The 14,872-nt window shown below is 47.2% G+C and overlaps 1 protein-coding gene across 26 annotated transcripts in view; it reads left to right on the forward strand.

Annotated features, from left to right (window-relative positions):
- Il1r1 (interleukin 1 receptor type 1) overlaps positions 1 to 14,872 on the forward strand; it is a 76,381-nt gene that overhangs the window by 29,002 nt on the left and 32,507 nt on the right. For 3 of the 26 annotated variants that reach the window (XM_087564887.1, XM_087564890.1, XM_087564891.1), the window contains 2 exons: positions 6,334 to 6,429; positions 14,716 to 14,787. The exons of 4 other annotated variants lie outside the window; for them this stretch is intronic. Coding sequence is in view for 3 of the 22 variants with exons in the window: in XM_087564881.1 (XP_087421007.1) it covers positions 6,385 to 6,429 (45 nt within the window). In the remaining 19 variants the exon portion in view is untranslated. 26 annotated transcript variants of the gene reach the window in all.

The raw sequence follows: 14,872 nt of genomic DNA on the forward strand, positions 1-14,872 counted from the left end.
TGTCAGTTATATGCAGAAAAAAACAACCTGAGTTCCTAAATGGCCCTGCCATTGCTGTCTCTGTACGTTTCTACAAACGGCCTCTAAGTTACGTCTATTTTCCTTTTCCCTATAAGCATCTTTCAAACCTACACTTCCATGAGGGACTCTTTCAACCTGTTCTTTTCTTTTGTTTTGTTTTTTTAAAGTAGAGAATAGAGTTTATTCAGAGAGAGAGAGAGAGAGAGGGAGAGAGAGAGAGAGAGAGAGAAAGGAAGGAGAGGAGGAGGAGAGGCCAGGCAGGAGCAGCATGTGGAGAGAGGTGGGAGGGGAATGGGGAGAGGGTAAGAAGCAGAAGCAAGGGCAAGAGAGCAAGAGAGAACCTCAGTTTAAAGGTGAATTTAAGGGCTGGGAGAATGCTCAGTCAGTATAGCATCTGTCTTGCAAGTGCATGGATTGAGTTTAATCCTCAGAACTCACGTGAGAAACGCCAGGCATGGTGGAGCACACCTGCCATCTCCATGCTGGGGAGGCAGAGGCAGGTGGAAGGAGCCTGAGAGATGACACTTGAGGTTGTCCTCTGACCTTGACATCTGGGCAGAAATCATTCCACACACAAAACACACTGAAACATGTATGAACACATACAGTATAGAGACATAAAGAGTGGATAAAGAGGGGTTTAAGGAAGGCTATGCTCTTGTCTGGCATATGACTGGGCCTGACAGTTTCAATAGGCATACTTGGGGCAATGGGGAATTATGAAAAATAGTCTAGTGGGTCACAAAAGTTCTGTGACCAGTGCTGTTAGTGTCTCATGTTTAAGCGGTCACAAAACAGAGAAATGTTGAGAGAGATGGGGAGAGAAAGGGGAAGGAAGAGAGAGGAGAGCTCCCCACCTATCTGGTTCCGTTAGCCCTGTCAGTACAAGGACATGTTTCTCCGTTAAAACAAGCACAGCCAGGCATGCACCTCCTTTAGTTGTTTGCTCAGGGAAGACGGAGGAAGACAACTGCGGTGACGCTTATGATTGGCTTGTCACATCTGTTCCCTTTTCCCTCTGCGCATGAAGGAAGTTAAAACAAAACGGTTCATTGCTCTGATGATGTCTGCTATTCATTCTTATCAGCTGTCACCCCAAGTTCACTTGTGGCTTTCTGCCCGGTAAAGGGCTGAAGAGCAAACCAAACCAAACAAAAACAGAAACAAACAAACAAACAAAAAAACCAAGCCCATAGTACAGTTGACTAGGAAGGCACTCCCAGAAGCCCCCCAAAAAATGACTTAGAGAAAGGGGGAACGTCGAACCAATCGAAACTGAGATGTCACAGAGAGAACAGACACAGGTTCAAAGGTCCCTGTTTGGAGGTCGGTAGATGGAAAATGTGTGACGGGAGCAGAGGAACTGGGCTGTGCAAGGAAGCCCATCTGGGACAGTGGTTTCCAGTCTGTGCTGCGGTTCTGCGACAGGTTACTGGAAGTTCCACACATGGCCCAAATAGGTGTACACAAGTTAAGAGACCCAGAGGGCCTGCCTGTCAAAACATAATGGCCAACAACTGCCCGCGTGTTTCTCTGCACGATCCTTATGAATTCTTTCTTTCTGGTGATCAAGAAAAAACATTTTTTTTCTTTTACTTATTCAGAGCTGTTTCGTGTTTACCGATTTGAGACCCAGGAACTTTGCCAGTCATAACAGGCTCCTCTTCACGATTCTCCCATCTGCTTCTAACTGGAAGGCTTTGGGGGTAGTGAAGATGAGGGAGATTACCGGTTGCCTGATCTCCAGGGAGGATTGCTGATCCACAAGTCATCCTGTGGTCTTAAAAACTGTAACCGAGCCTAGCGTTCTATCTTCCAGCCTCATTTTCTGTGGCTTCTTTGAGGTTTTGGCTCCTCAGTCCCTGGCTCCTTAGGAAGGTCTGGGACTCCTGGATGCTTTACTGAGCACTGGGCTCTCTTTGGCTCAGGCCACGCTGAGCGCCAGACTTGGCTGTGATACTGATGGAACCCAGGGCTCTCAACAGCGTGTGACAGCAGGGTTAGCCGTGTGTCTTACCCTAAAACGTGTGAACACACTCAGAACATTTGTGTGGTGCTGGGAACTGAGCAGAGCACCCTGTAGCTCACACGGATACCAGGTGATCATCTGAGTAAAGCAGCCACACATAGGTTACCCCCTCCCCCCATAAGAAAAGAAGCCAAAGGAAAGAACACAGGGGGAAACACCCAACACATCTGAGGGACGGAGGAAGCGACATCCGGGTCTTGGGTAAGGTTGTAAGGTGAGGAGGAGAGGTCTGTACATTTTAGCACTTGGAATGTGAATCCGAGAACTCCTCCTGCAAGCAGAGGCTCATGTGTCTCGAGGCCATTTAGGGTATAGGTAAGGGGCAGGTCAGTGTTTAAAAAGAAGAAAGCCGTACGGTGCATGCCTTGTTTCTTGGAAGGCTGAGTAGGTAGATCATAAGAACGCAGGACTTGAAGGCTGTCCTAGGCAACACAGCGAGACTCTGTAAATAAATGTTATGTCTACATTGTTGCACAGATCAATTTTGCTACTTGTAAACTGTTTGACAACCTTTCAGTCAGTATTTGTGTCCCGGCAAGTTTGCCTTCACCAACATAAAGCTTCCAGATTGCTGTTTTGTATATATATAGTTATTTTGTTTGTGACAGTCAGGAGAAAACTTGGGACCTGGTACATGCTAGGCAAGTGCTCTGTCACCAAATGACAGTCTCAAGTTAGGCCCACCTGCTTTTAGCATTCAACATAATACCACTTCTAACAGGATCCTTCTCAAATGCTCCTGGATCTGACCTTAGAAAACATCTAAGTCAGCATGCAGATGCTCGGCATGGCTGCCGTCTTCGATGCTGTCCTATTTACCCCTATCAAATCATGAACCAGTCTGGGAGCCTTTTGATAGATAAAAAGATAAAGGAAGTACAGCATATATATATACATATATATATACATACATATATATGTATATATATGTATGTATATATGTATGTATATATGTGTATATATATGTATATATGTATGTATATATATATCATTGAGATTATTCAGCTCTAAGGAATTAAATACAGTCAAGATGAAATCACAACTTTTTAGGACAGTACATGGAATTGATAATAATTGTGTGAAGCAATATAACATGGCCCAGAATGGAGACTGTTAGAGATGAAGAAGTGGGGGGTAATAGGGGTGAATCTGATCAAACTGTATGGATGTGTGAAGGGCCACATCTAACCTGTGCATAATCACCGCACATAATTACTGAGCACAAGTAATAAGCAGTAAGACAAAGAACTTGCATGGGGACTACCACAGTACACATCTGTCCAGACAGCCTTGAGGTAGAAGACTTTGTTTATTCTGCATCATGATGAGAACTGCACAGCAGAATCGAGCTGGAAGCTTTTAAAAATCCTGACACCAGGCAGCCCTCAGTAATTATGGCATGGCATTTCTGACTGCTAAGGGGGTCAAATCTGGCTGTGATTGTGCCTAGTTGTATTCAAGGCTGTGAGAACCACCTCTGAAATACAGACTCATGGGACAGGGCTAAGGACAGGGCTAGGGACAGGGCTAAGGACAGGGTTAGGGGTAGGGTACCAGATCCTTGCCAGGCTTAGGTCTGCTTTTCTGAGGAAAAGGAACAGTCCAAACCTTTGGAAACGAGGGAGGAACTTCTGCCCTGTTAGGCAGATATTGCTCCTTTAAGCTTTCATGCATTTCAGAGTTGTCCCCGTGTTACTTAAACCTTGGGTTTCTGTGCTGCATACACGAATATGGCAGAGAATCCAAGGGCTGTCCACCCTGGCAGGCATACAGGAAATGGCTGTGCGCTCTATCTAGAAGGAACAAGTAATCCCTGTTTGTTTGCAGTTGTATTGCAGGGTGGCCCATTCTGACCGGGAAAGAAGCCGGGGGAACATGGAATGGTTGGTGCCGTTCCTGGGACCACAAAGTCCTCCTTGTACCCGGTCCTAAAACATGGCTATTCTTGATTTTTTTTCTTCTTGATATTTTTTCCTTCTGGGCATTCTGAGAATTCTGGAATTCTCCTTTGCTTAGCAAGTCCTACAATCAATTGGGTTATGAGAGGACCTGCTTCTCTGCCTGGTGTACAGCAGTAACGCAACAAGGTATAAAACCTATTAAGTATCAGCTCTTTGCTAGCATTCTTTAAATTTAACTCCTCCTACCTAGAAAGGTCGCGGGCCTTTATACCAAAAGAGGAAATCAAAGTATTGCAAACTTGGTGACTCGGCTAAGTTCTCAAACCCAGTTTGAGGCACACAGTATTGGGCTCCAGAAGTTGTGCTGAGCATAGAACTGTGTTTGCCTCGGGATCTGATGCTCTGTAGGTCACCAGCTCAGATCTTAATTAGGTGGCACAGCTTGGTCTCAATGTAGAGGTGAGTTGTCCCAGATAATTTTGGTTTTGGTGGGAACACAGAGGCTGCTCAGAGGAGCTAAGCCATTTGGGAACTGGAGCCATTCTTCCTGGACTCTGGAACACCTAGCAAGGATGCAGGAACCTTGGAATGCCCAAGGGAATGTAAAGACCCTCCCATGCCCCCAGGGAGATGCAGCGACCCTCCAATGCCCTCACTTCCAGGGGGATACAGAGACCCTGGAATGCCCCGCAGGGATGTAGAGACTCTGGGACCCGGTGCAGGAACTCCACTGCCCAACCTATCCGGCTCCCAGGGCGGGGCATGGGCACCAGGCCAGCTCGCTAGAGCCAGAGGCTCAGGACGCCCGGCCTGGAGTCTCCGCCTGCTGCACGCCCCCGCGGGCCGGCTAGGAGAGGGAACAGCGTGCCGCCCAGGCGGACAGAGCTGGTGCGGGCGCCGGGAGCCGCCTAGGACCGCGGCGCGGGATAGAGAAGGGCGGGAGCCCCGCTGGTGCCCGCCTGTCCCACGAACGGCAGGAATGTGACCCCTCGAGCGCGCGCCGGAGCACCCCTCGCGTGGCTCCCAGGGCTCCGGTTGCTCAGGCCTGGACGGGTTTAGCTCCGGGTTTAGCTGGGAGCTGCTGGATTGCTGTGCATCCCCACTGGGGCACCCGGGCACGCCCAGGTAGGAGAAAACTAGAGTTCCTGAACTGGGGTGGTCAGGCTTCACAGCTGCCTTGACTCTGGCAAATGCTCTTCTAAGTTACTCTCAGTAGCCAGCAGGTCAGCATTCTCTGTGGATGAAGGTTAAAGGTGATAACAGTGTGTGTGTGTGTGTGTGTGTGTGTGTGTGTGTGTGTGTGTGTGTGTGTGTGTGTGTGTGTTTGTGTGTGTGTGCCCAACTCTCTTCGGTTTTGCTCTAGGTAGACGAGTCTTCCTTGTGAAAGTTGCTCCCAGACCTGGAGATCTGGCCAAATGTAACTAATTGTTCAGGAGTGTTCCTCTTAGAGGTTTGGGCTCAGAAGAGAGGTCTTAATGAGGCAAGAGGTGGATTCCTTAACCACTGTGGTTGGATGTCTCCTCTCTCCAGACAGCTTGATACTGGGGTATGTAGCTGCACTGTTTACAAACACACACAGCGCTTGGTTGTTTACAGGCCCCCTTATTCTTACTGCCCTCTGTCCTCTCAGTCGTCCTGTGAGTGAGATGCCAAGACCACGTTGCTTTGTATCAGAATCTTAGAGTCTCTCTTGTCTGAGGACTGGCACCTTCTGGGCTTCAAATCCCCATGTCAAAAGCCTCAGGGAGTTGGCGGGAGGGGAGAGAGGCTTCTGGGGAAAAGCAGGTACACTCACCTTCATGCCAGGGCTAGCTCTCTGTACTGCTTCGGATGTTCACCAGATGGGCACATCCCATCATTTTGACCTCAAGGAACACCCTAGGAACCGAGGCAATAGAATCTAATCAGTCAGGCTACTTGGGCCATGATAAAGAGGAACTGAAGTCCGTCTGTCATTGGAACTGGTTCCCAATTCACCCTGGCTCAATGCCAGTCTTCAGGGTGGTGGATATAAGGCCCAGGGCTGTAAGCTCCAGGAGTCAGCCTGGTGTTGGGGACAAGTACTATCCCTTTCCCCTCTTAACTTACCAAGCAGCTGCTGGCATCCTTTTTTTTTTCTTTGACCCCTTCTAATTTCTTAATATCCTCCACATTATTCTATTTAATAATCGACACTCATACCCTAAACTAACTCCTGAGCTCAGTGGAAACATCCTGTCCCTTGAGATGGGATCCGATGGGGGAAGGGACCTGGAATATGACTTATTTTCAGTCTTGGGCTGACTGCCGTTCCGGTGCACAGTAAGTACTTGCCAGTAGGCTTGGTCTTGGGTGGCCAGTGTGCAGTTCAGTAAAAGCCATTTGTTCTAAATTCTCACACAGCCTTGGCTCTGCCGAAGCCCTGTGCCGTAATGTGGCTGGAGAGTACTCTTCATGCTGCCGAGGCTTGTGACATCTTCGGCTAAATCCTCCATCCTGGTGAGACTCTGCTTAACGTTAGCTTTGCTCATTTTACCAAGTAAATATTCACTGAACAGTTCTATGCGGCGGGCACTGGGGGAAGTACTAAGGAAAGTGCGGGAAAGAAGTGAAAATCCCCGTCTTCTCGTACACAGGCCCTCTTGGCAAGTCCTAGAATACTAGAGGGATGGGCTCTTTGGTTTTTTTCCCCAAGACAGAACTTTAAAATTTAAAGTTTAAATTTTATCTCTTTGCGAAACATGTGTGTCTGGGTGGCCTGTAGGACACAGGGAGCATCTCCAGTAGAAAGGGTGTGGAAACAGTGGTCATACATGCAGCTCAGTGTTTCTCTAAGGAATAGATATACTCACGGGCCAGCTGTGTGAGAGAACCAGGATGGATTGAAAAACTTGCGGATGGGAGGGACCAACAGGGAGTGTCTAATCACCTGCAGTCAGAAATTCTAGAGAGGGAACAGCTCATTGATGAGCAGTGCAAAGCTGGGATGTTGCAGTGGGAGAGCCATAGCATAGGGTATGGGGAGGAGTGTAGATCCTCAAGAGTCTTATGCTGTATGGTGGATCTATTGTGAACCTGACACTTCAGAGCAGAGAGGTTATCAGGGCCCTGACTCATTGGCCATGACCTACCCCATGTGTCGTTAAAGCTGATGCGTTCCCCTCTCTCTGTGGTTGTGACTGATGGTTAGCAACGCAGGAGAAGGATCTTGCAGAGTTAGCAGCCTCACTTTCCTCTGCTTGCCTACCTGGGCCTCCAGAAGTGCCAGATTCCTAGCCACACCCGGCGCAAGAGTGGGCAGAGGGGCCCTGCTAAAGAGAGCTGTCACCAAGTGTGGAGAGTCACTGGAGATTTTTCCCTTTGGATTCTAAGCTCCTCCTATGTCTCTTCCTCCTATGTCCATCCACACGTTTGTGACAGAATGATTGAGACATTTTTCTACCTCACCTGCTTTGAAAAGAATCTATAAGATGTCATACATTTAAAAAGAATGAGAGATAAAACAGAGAACGGAATGTTAAAAACAACCCAGAAAGCCCCAGTTCAGTGTCTTGACTGTAAACGTGTAATACTTGGGAAGGTAAAATTGATGTAAAGTCAGGTAGAAACCTTTACTTGGTTTTCATTAAAGGGGCAGGAAGAGCAAGGCATTGGCCTCTGAAGTTGCCCATTGCACAAGTGCGGGTTAGGAACCACAGCACAGCATCATGCTGACAGAAAGGGCCTCCAGAGGCTGGCTCTGCATGTCTCAGCCCAAGAAGCCAGGCCTCCTGAAAGTGCGGCCGTGCTTTCTAGAGAATGAAGGGAATGATGGCTCACTGTCCCTTTCAGTCAGGGACTCTTACCCTGTTGATCACAGGACATTTTTGTATAAATATTTTTAAACCACCTGTTTGCAGCTCCAAAATGATACTGTAAAGTTTAGCTACATTACCATTTTTTTTTCCGGAGCTGGGGACCGAACCCAGGGCCTTGCGCTTGCTAGGCAAGCGCTCTACCACTGAGCTAAATCCCCAACCCCTGCACTACCATTTTTAAGCAGCAATGCAATGTCTGAATGCAAGGAAAACATGAAATCACTTCTACTAAACGCACTTATTCCGACACGTCAGTGCTTAGGGCAAGTCTATGTGGCCTTTTATATAAGTTGACCCGAGACTATAGCATGGCCGCAAACACAAGCCTTCAGGGGAACAGAGGAGCTGGAGGCCACATGCAGACCTGATCTTGACTCAAGTCAAGGCCTCACTGTAGTCGGAGCTGAGTAACAGCAGTTACAAACCTCCCTAGGCCTTTCAGCATATATGGGAGGCCGCCAACTCTGCAATTTCTATAGATGTGGAGCGGAGTCAGGGGTTAAGCTCAAAGCAGCAAAACATGTTCTGTTGCTGCGTCTGGGGGGACACCTGGTTCTCATCAAGGACAAGGAGTCAAGTCTTCATGAACAGGACTGCCTTGCGTTGTTCCAGACTCTAGAATTTGACTGTCACCCAAAGTGTCCCCTGCCACATCCTTCATGTCATTAGGGACTTGACCTGACTGGGGAAACTGATGGAGAAGGGACAGACATATACAGACTGGTATTCTCCAATGATGGAGAGGCCTCGGTGCCTTGGAAGCTCAGTGTGTTTATTTGTATAGAGTTGAACAGATAGGCGGGGTTACCGTATACAGCTGTACAAGGAGGCAGGATTAGTGTATCCAGATATACAAGGTTATCGCATGTAGTTGAGCAAGAAAGCAAGGTGCACTGATCTCAGTACCATCAGTCTCTGAAGGAGAGCAGTCTTCAGGCTCCAGAGGGGGGAAAGCTATGACGGACATGTTCTACAAACACTGTCAACAGCCACACTCGGACCCACAAGGGAAGGCTTTTCTGGAGCCCAGCCTGGGGAAGGGATCTAAGGCACTGGGATTCTTGACACAATGTCAACCACAAGCACTCACTAGCTCCTTATGTTTGTTTCCCTTCTGTATAGTTTCTGGAATGCTCGCCCAGAGGCCCTGCCAACCATGTTGACAACCACTGGCTTCACTGCATGACTAGGTAGCAGTGATTAAAGCATTTGTGTGGGTGTGGAGCCTGGCGTAGCCCATGCACTAGTAGATAAGCTGTAGGGGTGGATGGTATCGAAGCTAACCACCTCGGATGGCATCATATGTAGAGGTGGCCGTAGAGGTCAGAATGCTGGGTATCACCTTCATGGGGGCGGTTGGTGAGGAGCACAAAGGACTTTGATGGAGTGGAAAATATCGGGTTATTCCTGGCACCTGTAGTTGTTGCAGCTTGTTGGAACTGAGCACCCAAGGCTTCTGTGTCCCACTCTATATATGTTACCTCAGTTAAACACTATAGAAGAGAAAGCAGTGGAGATTCTGAGGGAGAACACTGCTACAGCCTTTGACTCTCTGTAGATCCTCAGCCTAAGAGTCAGAGCTCTTCTCACTCCACTGGCCTAGTCTTGATTGTAGTCTCTTGCAACAGTAGCCCCATCTCTGTCTCAGTTTTCCCTTTTGCCCTTAAGCCCGTGTTCCTTCGTTGGAACGGGCCATCTTGTAGCTTTAAGCCTGATATAGCTGAGGACTGACTTTTCCATAGTAGCACATGAAACCAGTTTGGCAGTGTTTTTACCTTATCTTCATCTCTATGCATCCTCTGTGGTTAAAAAAAAAAAAAGATACTTCCTTCCCCTCTTTGTGTGGGTAAATAGGCACAATCAATGTACTACGACTGGAAACTGAAGGCCTCGATGTTCACTGGGGTTTCCAAGATGTGGGTCTCTTCAGTTCCTTTTTGTGTCTGAGGCTTTCTTGCTTGTAGTTCTCTAGAGCCTTGTCTCTAGTGGTTCCCACGGTTAGACTGTCTGTGTGTGCCACTGTGTGTTGCTAATCTCTGCCGAATAAACATGCATCGTCCCTACCCTCTCCTTCCTGAGCCTAGTAAGTTCCTAGGCCCCTGAACTTTTTAGAAGTTAGTGTTAGATGCTCTATCTTATCCCAAAGGTTTGAGCTTGTGGCCTTGATGCTTCCGGTTCTCATGACTGGGAATCACGAGTTGATAAGGGACATTTACTGAGAAAGCATCACTTAGACATTCAACACAAAGACTGAAGGAGAAATCAAAAGCAAACACCCACCCTGGCTCTACAATGTAGCTTACCTTGCAGTTCGTTTCTCTGACGCCTCTTACTTTTCCCTCGAGGAGATCTTGGAGGTATCTTTCCTTTCCATTCAGCGACACCCTCACCTTTGTTTCAATATAAAAACAACTCCCTTCCTAGATCTCCTTGGATATGTGCCTATTTTGGTTTCAGAAGCAAGGGTTCCTGTACAGAATTATAAAGCAGTTTCTATAGTGATGTGGGTTTGTAGCCTTATGTATTCCTTCAGCCTTCCCTGTCACATTGACATTTTTTTTTAAAGATTTATTTATTTATTATACATAAGTACACTGTAGCTGTCTTCAGACACACCAGAAGAGGGCACTGGATGTCATTACAGATGTTTGTGAGCTACCATGTGGTTGCTGGGATTTGAACTCAGGACCTCTGAATGAGCAGCCAATGCTCTTAACCTCTGAGCCATCTCTCCAGCCCCACACTGACAGCTTTGGTCTTAAGGCTGTCGACGGGTGAGTAGCTGGTTGACTGTGTATAACAGAGGGACACCCAGGGAGCATCGCCATGGGTGGATTTAGTTCAATACCAAATCCCATTCTTTACATTCCCACCGATTTCTAGTAGTCAAGTAGGCTGTGGCACTTTGTAAGCTGGGAGTACATGCTCAAACTCTCGATCTTTCTCAATTATGACCAAATCAATGGAAACTGAATTTTCTAAATATTTCTCCACACATTAAATTTACACATGCATGTGTGTTTCTGGGGTGAGAGGCTACAATTGTGTTACAAATGCTGGAGCACTATGAGGCATTGCTTTGAACGGTAGGCATGTAGGGGTGAGGCCAGAGATGTGGAATGTGTGTGCTGTGGTTTGAGTGTGGTCAGAAGAGATCACAGGTGGGAAACATAATCTCCGGTGCAGTTATGTTAGGCAAACCTCAGAGACAATTAGGTCTCGAAGGCCCTGTTCTCATGCATGGATTAATGTCAGTATTGGGAAGTGAGTTCATTCTCGCAGGAATGGGGGTTTTACAGGAGAGAGTGCAGCCCTTGCCTGCTTGCTCATTCTTGCCCTTTCTTGCCCTTCCACATTCTGCTTTCCACATTCTTCCATGGATGACACAGCACAAAAAAACAAAAAAAAACAAACAAACAAAAAAAAATGCTGGCACCATGATCTCAAACTCCAGAACTACAAGCCAAATTACTTTCTGTTCATTATTAGTTGCTTGGGGTCAAGCATTTTGTCATAGCGGTAATGTAGGTAGGTAAGTAGATACATAGATAGATGATAGATTATAGATAGATGATAGGTGATGGATGATAGATAAATGATAGATTAGAGATAGATGATTGATAGATGATAGATAGGTAGATGATAGATTATAGATAGATGATAGATAAATGATAGACTACAGATAGATGACAGATGAAAGAAATAGATGGTAGATTATAGATAGATAATGATAGATGATAGGCACTTGATAGATGACAGATAGATGGTAGGTAGATGATAGATAGATGATAGATAGATAGATAGATAGATAGATAGATAGATAGATAGATAGATAGATTGATAGATAAACAAGGTTAAGATTTCCTTTATAAATTTCGGATTTGGAGGTTGGCTCCATCAGCTCCCTGGGAGGAGGAAGAACTTATTCTTGATTTACACTCACTCCCCCTCCCCCAGCCTTCCGGGGTTTCTATTGAGGTGTGGCTTCCTTAGAACTTCCTCTAGAATTCCCTCAAGTCCATGATCTGTACAGCTCTGCAGTTCACCAGCATGTCCGTGTCAGAAAAGAGCCTATGAGTGCAAACGGATAGGCCCACTAGAGATTGGACCACCAGCACCTGCCTCTTAATCATGCTTCAGGGTCTCAGGTACCCTGGAATTCTTTCCCCAACTCCCCACTCCAATTCCATGGCTGCTACAGTCTGTCTTGTTTGGTCTTGGGGGACTTTACCCCCAATATGTCTGCCATGGAATCTTTATAGGCCTTTATAGAAGGGAATGTAGCTACACGTATGGACTAGAGTCTCAACTTGTGATACACTCAGACCCCCTCATAATGTGGAAAGGGCTGGCTGGAGAGAGGGTTTGGGGGAAACTATGAGCTACTGTTGTGCCTACTCTGGACAGATCCTACTATATGGCCAGCACAACCTGTCTTTCCACACTGAGATCCCAGGCCTGGGACAAGCTTCCCCCAGGACCACTTAGGAGTTTCCTCTGAGGTGGACCCACACAATGAGTGTCCGAAGTATATCTTACAGCACCCTGCCTAGCTTCTGTTCTGGAAGGCAGGATCCACAGTGTTTGGGGAATTCCTCAGGAAGAGGAAGAGAATTCTTCAAGTTCTTGGGAAACTTCTCATTCATAAGAAACTCTGTAATAGGTTCAGTATGACCACCTACAAGAAAAATATTCTCTTCAGTCCTGAACTTGCCTTGAGGGATGTGCTGGGGTCTATAACTGTCACTTTTCTTGTGGTTTCATTGGACAAAGTAGATCTTGCAGAATGACAGAAAGCCATTGCCTCTTTCCCTGCTGACCCTGGGATGAGGATCAGCTCACTCCCACTTGCTGCTAGCTTGTCCTTCCTTCACGGCTCTTGTCCTGGCCACCACCCTTTTGAGAAGGGGCTTTTGTTGGGAGTCAATAGTGGTCATATTGATTCTTGTACTGATTTTCTATTTCTTTTATAATTTTCTTCCCGTTTGATGCTCCTCAGTCTGAGTCCAGTGCTACGCTAGGCTGCATCTGTTGCTGTAACAGAACCCTGGAATCTGGATAATAGGTAAACAGTTGTTTATTTAGTTGAGGTGGCTACATCGATGGAGGGGCTTGCGAGGCCTCCTAAGCAGCAGAGGGAAAGATAGGTGGGTGTTTGTGGAAGAAACTGAGTAAGAGGTTGCCTGGCCTTGTAACAGCCTTCTCATGTGGACTTCAAAGATGGTGGGTGGGGGATTCCTTCCATCCCCCACCTCTCTTCCACTAGAGTTCCTGGCCTAAGTACGCTGTGGAGTATGGCTCTCTGCTCACAGGGGTAATGGGGGGATGGGGGGAAGCTGACCCTGTCCTGCTTTCTCCCATCTTAGGTAGGGAAGGTCAATTGCTGGGGAGCTGTCTGAACTGTCTGAGGCACCTGTATGTTGTACCATGAGATGCTGTGTAGCTTGTCCCTGGCTATGGGGAAGGGGTGTGTGTGAGTGCCCAAGGCCAGTGTCTGATGGGACACCTCGGAGCTGTCACAAGCCTCACCGCTGCTAGGGAAGAGATGTATGCTGGGGCAGAATGGCACAGGTACTTAGGAGCAGCAGCCAAGACACTAGCTGTGAAGCCGGGGTTTATTTCACACTGATGCTTTTCAGTCTGAGTCTAGCACTGTGTTAGGCTGCATCTGTTGCTGTAACGGGACACCGGAGTCTGGATACTCTGTATCCATCCCCAGAGTCAAGACAAAGGTGGGGGTGAGCCAGGTGCTGTGAGCTGGAGACTGAAGTGTCTTTTGTCTGAATAAGTAAGGAGCGCTTGGGCAACAGTTTCCCAGGAATAGTGAGGGTGTAATTGTGTGTTAGGGGTCCAGTTGTGGGTAAGAAGCAGAAGGGTGAAGCCATTTAAAGGGGGTTTCAGGTGGAAAGCGGAGTGGGTTGGAGTGAACGGGGAGTCTTCTTTGCAGAAGGTCCCCCAATGCACTCAATCCTCCGATCTCTCCTGCTTCCCATTTTGCGAGCCTCCCTGTGGTATTTTCTCTGCGATTCCCATCAGCCATAGTCATTTTTTTTTGAGGCTCCTGGGGATTGAGGGGACAGAAGCTCCCAACTGTTCCCTTTGATTTTGTGCTGTAACGTGGCGGCAGGTGATGATAATGATGATGATGATGATGATGATGATGATGATGATGATGATGATGATGACGAGCCACCGTGCCTTCCCCGGCAGTGAGTGTGATGCTGAGTTCTACCTCCCAAGTCCAGCATGACTCATAGTTTGGATTTAGTGTATTTAGTCTACCGCAAATGCTTAGCATTGATTTGTTCAGTCTGTTTTAGAGGCCGACATTAAAAGGTCCCACCAGCTCTTAATAGGCATACGGAAATGACTCAGGCATGGGGGGGGGGGAACAGACTCCAAAATGCTAGAGGAAACTGCAGAAAAATTAACCTGTAGTGAGATTCCTACAGCACACACCAGCAAGGCAACCACACATGGCTCTTTGGAAATTATTTTAAATTCTGAATATGGGAACCAGGCATATAGATGTTTAGTTTAAGGAAAAAAACACTTTTTTTCCCAAAGAAACTAATATGCCTCCTCCTAAAAGGGACTTTTCCAAGTTTCCAATCCTTACTTAGCTTTGTATTTCATCAGTACTGAGAGACAGTTACCCCCAGGGTTTTTTTTTCCTATCAATTTCTGAGTCTCTCTGTCTGACAGAACACATAGTGCATGTATTTAATCCATTTAACCCTTTGTGTGTCAAATTCTGTACTCCTGACTCCTTTGCCTCGGTCTCCTAAATCCTAAAGGACCATGGGACAGTGAGCTCCTCTTGGCTTTGTCATGAGTGGATAATGCCTTTAGACTTGTCTTGAGGTGCTGGTGGCCCTGGGGCCATTTCTGCCTGTCCATTCAACAGACCTGTGCTCTTTTTCCCCAGGTAGACAACGCCCCTTAAAGATGCTCACTCCCTCTTGAGAAGCAGAACCACTCCTATAAGGCCTTCTCCAAGGTAACAGGCCTGGTCACCACAGGGCTCCTCAGTCTATTCTCAGGGGTGATTAAGGGTCTTCTCCTTTCGGCCATAGGTAGTCTTG

The sequence above is a fragment of the Rattus norvegicus genome, chromosome 9, assembly GCF_021556685.1.
Source record: "Rattus norvegicus strain SHRSP/BbbUtx chromosome 9, alternate assembly SHRSP_T2T, whole genome shotgun sequence".
NCBI lineage: Eukaryota > Metazoa > Chordata > Mammalia > Rodentia > Muridae > Rattus > Rattus norvegicus.